We start from the raw sequence: 7,246 nt of genomic DNA on the forward strand, positions 1-7,246 counted from the left end.
CTAGAGGTTAGCATAGAAAGTGTCAAGATGTGTCAAGCTAAACACATCCCCCCTGCACAGCAAATGGGGTTCCACCAACACAAGGAAAATGGATCAATTGTGCCTATTAATTGTGATGGCCAGAGTGAACATATGTCCATTCCAATTTACTTTGGAATACCTGATGGTACCTGCTAAACCAGTGAGGGGTGATTTGTTACCATAACTCAATAGGTAAGCGGTATGGACGCCCCATGGATGTGTTGGAGCCTAAAACAGTATTTAAACATCCATAAAATATCCTGAATCTAAGATGAGACCAAGGACTGAGTCTGAGTTGTTCATCAGGAATAACGGGCCAAATAGATGGTCCGAATGGTTCTTGCCTGCTGTGAAATTTCCATGTACTTAAATAAAAAATAAAAAAATCACACTTACAGAATGATACACTTACACATGTATCTGTTATAGTTTTGGGTTTTTCTTTCCATATGGTGTCACGTGTATACAGATCTACTTTTTGGGATGATTTGTCCCATACAGGTTGTAAGCCTGTGAGCAGGGGGCCTCTTTACATATCGGTCTGTCTTGTCAATTCTAGTTTTGTCATACTCTTGACACATTTGTATGTACTTATGGTAACATTGCATACATTGTTGGAGCTATATAAACACAACATAATTGAAAAGCTTGAATAGCTGCCACTAAACTGCTTAAACACAGGTGAAAACATGTATAATTGCAAGGGTGGCTGTTTTCTTGCCTGTGATACATTTAAAAATCCCTCCTGATGTATTTCCGTGGAGGCCCCCCATATCTTCAACATCCAGAGACTATAATGCTTAGATTACTCTCCGATTATGGATCTAAGCATGTGGAAAAGAAAGTGAGCCTTTTTATCTGAACCTGCAGTTTGAGTGTATATTTATGTATGTATGTATGTATGTATGTATGTATATTCAGTCTTCAATGAACCATTCATTTAATGTTATAAGGTGCATAAAAAGACACTGAAGCAATTGTAATTTTAATTTTATATTGTCTTGAAAACAATTTTTCAAATCTTGGGTAACGTGTGCATCCTGGATTAATGACTAAAATGAATTTGATTTGTCCCACAACAAACTGACTGAATATTACCCAAAATTTAATTGGGGAAAAGGGTAATACTCAAAGAGTTTGCAAATAACCCACTACAGTTTATTGATTTAACTACACATTTCAATAAAATACTCAGTTAGAATTATCTTTAATAACAAAGAAATGCTTCAAACATTCCATTAATATAACTAAGTTAAAATGATCTAGTGAACACTTTGATACGTTAGGCCAAAATGGGATAAATTACATTGTTCAAGGTTCAGCGTTCAGTGGCACATCAATGCCCTTTGCTTTAAGTTCCTGATTATACCTAAGAAAGAAAAAAAAAATACATTTTTAAAAACATGGGATATTTGTTCAGCTGAGTAACAATACCTAAAACTCAAGTAAAATATAGCCAATAATGTTAATGGAGAGGCATATACAATATATGACCAAAAGCATGTGGACACCTGACCATCACACCTGTCTTCGGCTCGCGTGCAGCTGCTCGGCCAAGGAAACCCTTTCCTTGAGGAAGTTTGGAACTCTGTAGTGGGGGATGTTACAGAGGACAGACAATTGTTACGTGCTTCAGCACTTAGTGATCTTACTCTGTGAGTGTGCATGGTCTACTGTTTTGTGGCTGAGCTGTTACTCCTAGACGCTTCCACTTCACAATCATAGCACTTACACCAAATTTAGCAGGAGAGACTTGTGGCAAACGTAGCATTCTGTGACAGTGCCAGATTTAAGGTCACTGAACTCTAAAGTATGACCTTTTCTCCAGTTATGTTGGTATATGGAGATGGCTGCCGGTGTATTAGATTTTTTATACCTGTTATCAATGGGTACGGCTGAAACACCTAAACTCAATAATTAGGAGGGGTGTCCACGTAGCTTTTGGTCATGAAGTATATGTATCAGACTAGAGAGGATTTAAAAAAATTGCTGTAATAAATTAAAGTGAACAAAATTACAAAAAGTGCTAATGATGGATCTCCAATGATACAACTCGCCTGAAATGTTTTCAGATTTAGAATGAATGTATTAAAAATCCTTATTTCATGATTTTCCACATATATAAAGTATTCATACTGATTCAGTTCTTATTATACAGAATTAAATACAGGTAAAGAGCTAAAATATATGGGAGCTGAAGTCTGACTGAAGAAAAATACACCTTACGGTGTAAATTTCCCAAGGTCAAAGAGTGTTTTCCTGGACTAAGACACTTCATGCGTCTTAAGAAAACAATTATGTGTAAATAAACTTATTGTATGCTGTAGAACAAAATCACATCATTGTTCTATCACACTATTTGATGATCTTGACAAAGGTTCTGTAATAAAGTATTGATATATATATATATATAACAAACATACTGTGTACATATACACATTAGTATTGTTTCCAGGTATTGCAATGTAATAATGCTACTATGCCAATATATTTTGGGATAGTGCTCCATTTTTGCAGGGCATTTCTTTTATATCTGAGAGTGGTCCTCCAGCCATAATCGGTACATTATTAAGAAAATACATACCTCCATATTCTATAAAGCTGGGTTCCCCCTGCACAGCCAACAAAAAAGTTTACTGCAAACAGAGACCAGTTTTTAGGGATAATCACAAGGGAATAACGTGACCATATGAGTCCTGCAAAGAAGAAGAAGGAAATGAATCACAGTACCCTTGATTTTGAATATTGTTTAAAGTTAAAATAAATATATCCACATTTGCCAAAGGACACATCCATACTTTATTACGCATTCAAAATGATATATTTATATAAATCTGTTATTTATTATTTGCTTCCTAAAATACTATTTTTGCTGTTATGTATTCAAAAAACAAATTAATTCAGGAACACTATGTTTAATAAGTGTGTAACGTACCAGTGGCCATTAAAACACCAGACTGAGCTGTACTTAGTTTATCTGCTGGTCTGGTCATGTCTGCAAGTCCAGCAACCACCAGTCCCTGAAATAAAAAGTGAGAGAATAATTTCAAATACTCGATTATATGACGACCCCCCCAAAATTTGAATATTATGGGGGGAAAGAAAAAGCCTATAATATAAGACTACCCTATAGGAAAAAAGTTTTACTAGTAAATATTAATTCACATGTAAACTATTTTTCATATTTAATAAAAACTATGAGAAAAATGCATTTTTTTGTTATTTGCTTTTATATACCAACCTGCCTCCCTGATATTCCTTTTAACCCCCTATATGCCACTCTGCCTCCCTAATATTCCTTTTAACCCCCTATATGCCACTCTGCCTCCCTAATATTCCTTTTAACCCCCTATATGCCACTCTGCCTCCCTAATATTCTTTTTAACCCCCTCTGCCTCCAGAAAGCCACTCTTACCCTCCCCCGACTTACCAGTGCTTCCCTAGACTTCTCATCATGCTTCAGATTCCTTGGTGTGTAGTGGTGGCAGCCGATAAAGGTCTGCGCAATGAGCACAAACAATCAGCACTTTCGCCGGGCTTCTATGAATGAGCACAGGAAGGTCATGTGACGCAGACGGTCCGTCATAGAAGCCCCGGTGCTGACGGCAGCGGAGGTTGTCTGCGCGCATCACACAGACCTCCACTGGCTGCCAGAGAGGAGGATCTGGGTCCCCTGCAGCGCTGCGGGGGATCTGGATCTTAAGTCTTGTAGTCATACCTCTATTTGAGGTCTGATTAGAGGACAAGCCTCGAATATAAGACTATGGTTATTTTTCTAAAAAAAAAATCCTTGTCTTATAATCGAGCAAATACATTAATTAAAATAACCATAAAAAACATATCAAACTGTATAGAGAACTACTACAGTAGTTTTAATGCTTTAATATTTTCAAATAAAACCTAATTTTCAAATATAGTATCAGAGGTTAATTATACTTAACAAAGAACTGCTATTTTTGGCCTAGTGCAAAATCCATCGAAACCTTACGTTCTCTAAAGGAACATTTTCAAATAATATATTTTTTTTTTTCATGGCATGCCTTTCAAGTCACATAAAGCTGTAGTTTATCTTGGTTTTTTCCCCCCTGTATTTGCGTTAGCAATAGTCTTTGTACCCACTGTAGCACTACAAACCAACACCTCCCCCATCCATTCTAAGAAAAGTGACAAAGTAAGTAACAAAAACACTTACCCATTTCATTATTGGTGCCCAGAAAAATACAGTTTTTGGACCTGAGATAAGATAGTACATGTCAACACTAACAATTTTCAAAATATCAAAAAAAATAAGCACAACTTTACAAAATGATAACAGTGTTGTATGAGCACTAACAGGACTAGGAAAAATAAGTGCTCAAAATGAATTTCAATTAAGGGGAAAATGTTCATCAGCTATCGTGATGCAAATTGCATTATAATAAACAAACCGTATCGATGTCTAAAATAATGTACAAACATGAAAATTGTGATACAGATACTGCTCTCACTTCAAACACTCTTGAAGTCAAATAAAATAACTTGTTTCCCCAGTATCCTAGTTGAGTGTAACAGACAAAAAAAGTCTGGTGGGGATAAGTATTTTATAACATTTTTTCATTTGATCATTTGATTTTTTCTCTCCTTGCAAATCACTGCATATTTTGTAGGGATCAGTTATAAAGTACATCTGTTATCGTATATCTAAATGATAATAGATCTTAAGTTATCCTGTATTGAGGGTTTATAAATGTATGCCTTTGTAGCACACCTACTCTGGTGAATGTACAATTTCATAATTCACTGTAGAATTAGAAATACTATTCGTACTACTGTTGAATGCCCAAACCCCTGCCAGAAATAATTCTTTGGGAGAAATTTTGCTGGGAACGTGTAACTGCCACTAGACACCAAAGCAAGCTCCGTTACGATATCTGGTAGAGATCACAAAGGAACAATACAACTAGACAACGTAAAGAAACACAGACAAACTAGTCTGGGGGGGGGCTGGTCAACATACACCCTGGGGTGCAGATATACACACATCTCTCATCATAGTGGAGATAAGGAGGCAGATGAAACGGGTAACAGTAACCAATGAGAGAGATGACCACTTGCTTCCTGTTGTTCTATGGAGAAGGACAACCAATGAGATGGGCGTCTGAACTCTCAAAGTTATTCTACCATGATTGGCACAGGCAGCACCTCTTGTCTGCTCTGACATATAATGAGGGTTATGTATAAAAAAACAATTGTGAGGCACATATTTACTGAATGGATTTTATCATCAAAACAACTTTAGTATTCTTGCTTATTGGACCATTGCATCAGTTGCTATTACAAGACCATCTTCCAAATCTTTTTGCTTATTTCAGAATCTTTCCCAAACCTCAATGGTTGAATAAATAAATACCATGCAATATCATCTGGAAAGTGACAGGGAAAGGTAGTTCAAGTCATAGAAAGACGATATTCTAGCTTTACCTGAGTGCACGTGACATGGTTTAAAATGTCCTATAATGGGTAACTTTCGAGGGCATTCTTCTAGGTCATAAATATAAATGAGCAGTGACACAGTCTTTACATGTTCTTGATAAAAATAGATGAAATGCGCACTTAAAACGTATATAAAAGAAAGTCTTGTGGGGAAAAATAGACATGATTACATTTTAACTAAAAACACAAACTCTTTCAACTTCCTAACAACATATAAAGGTTACATTTAATAAGAACTCATTTTAAGAGTTTTTAACCATAAAGAAGCAGTGATATACTGTATACATACTGTGTATAAAGATCAAAGATCAGAGAAAAAAAGATGTTTGAACTATAAAGAAATGAAGCGCAGCAGGAAAGACAAGAACAGTCTCTACAGGCTGCTTTAAATCGCTAGGGGGCAACTAAACAGTACACTTAGGCTGTCCTTAATAAAACACTCAAGTTACACAAACTATGCCAAAATATATTAATTGATGGCTTTGTGTAACTATTATGAATTCCATTTAAAGTGTAAATGACAGAATTTAACAAAATAGAAACAGTCTCATTTTATATCAACATTCATTATAATGATCGTTGAACAGCATTGAGTACAGTATCTGTGAGACTGCACAGTGTAAGGGGCATTATTCCTAGAAAGCGTCGCAGAGGTTAACATGTATATTTTATACCACTAAACCAGTCAACGGCAGCGAGATTTACTACAGTCTGCAGCGCTGCACCTGAGCGGCAGCGAAAGCGTTAAATCAATGAGATGCATGTAAAGTAATTAAATTAGGTCAAGGAAGATGACCTTCCCGTTGAAGAATGTGCAGCTTTCTGCATCGTTGCGTTCTAACGTGTTACCCGAATTTCCCCTAAATAATTAGCGTTTCGTGTCCCATCTCTAGCGTGAATGCTTCAATAAAATATGAGGCTATCCATATAGAAAACAGCAATGTCTATGAGTTTTACCAGCAGGGTGGTTGTACAGAGGCCTTAGCTTAGGTGGTAACATTAGCTCTATCTTGTTCAGAGCCCGGTGATAAGAAGCCCTCAGTCCAACAGCCGCCGCCATCTCCTCTCCCGATATCAACAAACTCCAACTGCGGGGACTTGTAGGGCAAATCCGGCAAAAGCAAAGCTCTAGCGGAAGTGCATTTTGTCACAGCAAGGTCTCGGAGTAGGAGTATAGTAGGCAAGTCTCCTCATTGGTGCAATAGGCTAGGCACCACACTTGCAAGCCTTTCCTCTTCCCGTGTGTAACGGATAGCCGGTCAGCTGACTGCCAGAATGCAAATGAGTATAGAATGAATGAAACAGGTCTGACAGGATTACAGTTAACAAAATTTAGCCTTGGAAGCGCAAAAATGTAGTACTCCTGAATACCTCAATTAGTCCAAGAAAAATTCCTTTAACCCCTTAAGCCCGGGGTTTTTTTTTTAGCACTGTAAAGCCGTACATTTTTTCGCCTTTTTTATTTTTACCATTTGTGGATTTAGTTAAGATTGTTTGATGTAACCACACAAATAATACATTGGGTTTTTTTTTACAACAGATAGGGTTTAGATTTAAAACCACAGAAACATGCAAAAAATAACCATGAGTGCTAAAATAAAAAAAAATATAAAAATCTAAGATTTTTTTTTAAAAATAATTTCTTATAATTTCTTCTACACATTAGAGGCAACATCCCCTGATTGCAGATTTACCCCACATACATTTTTTTATGTTCTAGAGGGCCATGTCATATAGGGTAGTATTCTTTATA

At 36.5% G+C, this 7,246-nt stretch overlaps 1 protein-coding gene across 1 annotated transcript; it reads right to left on the reverse strand.

Moving 5' to 3' along the window:
• Positions 1 to 985: 985 nt before the first annotated feature.
• MPC2 (mitochondrial pyruvate carrier 2) lies at positions 986 to 6,635 on the reverse strand. The gene is made up of 5 exons (XM_053457796.1): positions 6,451 to 6,635; positions 4,214 to 4,254; positions 2,957 to 3,041; positions 2,606 to 2,717; positions 986 to 1,390 (listed from the first exon to the last, which is right to left on the reverse strand). Exons 1-5 carry the CDS (start codon positions 6,551 to 6,553, stop codon positions 1,333 to 1,335), a joined length of 399 nt encoding a protein of 132 aa, XP_053313771.1. The 5' UTR covers positions 6,554 to 6,635; the 3' UTR covers positions 986 to 1,332.
• Positions 6,636 to 7,246: the final 611 nt, after the last annotated feature.

Source organism: Spea bombifrons, chromosome 2 (assembly GCF_027358695.1).
Source record: "Spea bombifrons isolate aSpeBom1 chromosome 2, aSpeBom1.2.pri, whole genome shotgun sequence".
Taxonomy (NCBI): domain Eukaryota; kingdom Metazoa; phylum Chordata; class Amphibia; order Anura; family Pelobatidae; genus Spea; species Spea bombifrons.

Excerpts from the sequence above, each read along its gene's own strand:
- MPC2 (XM_053457796.1), bottom strand. The coding sequence starts at position 6,553 with ATGGCGGCGGCTGTTGGACTGAGGGCTTCTTATCACCGGGCTCTGAAC. Across the intron at positions 2,718-2,956 it reads TGGTGTTTTAATGGCCACTG|GACTCATATGGTCACGTTAT; the intron begins GTACGTTACACA and ends TCTTCTTTGCAG. Across the intron at positions 1,391-2,605 it reads CAGCTTTATAGAATATGGAG|GTATAATCAGGAACTTAAAG; the intron begins GTATGTATTTTC and ends TTTCTTTCTTAG.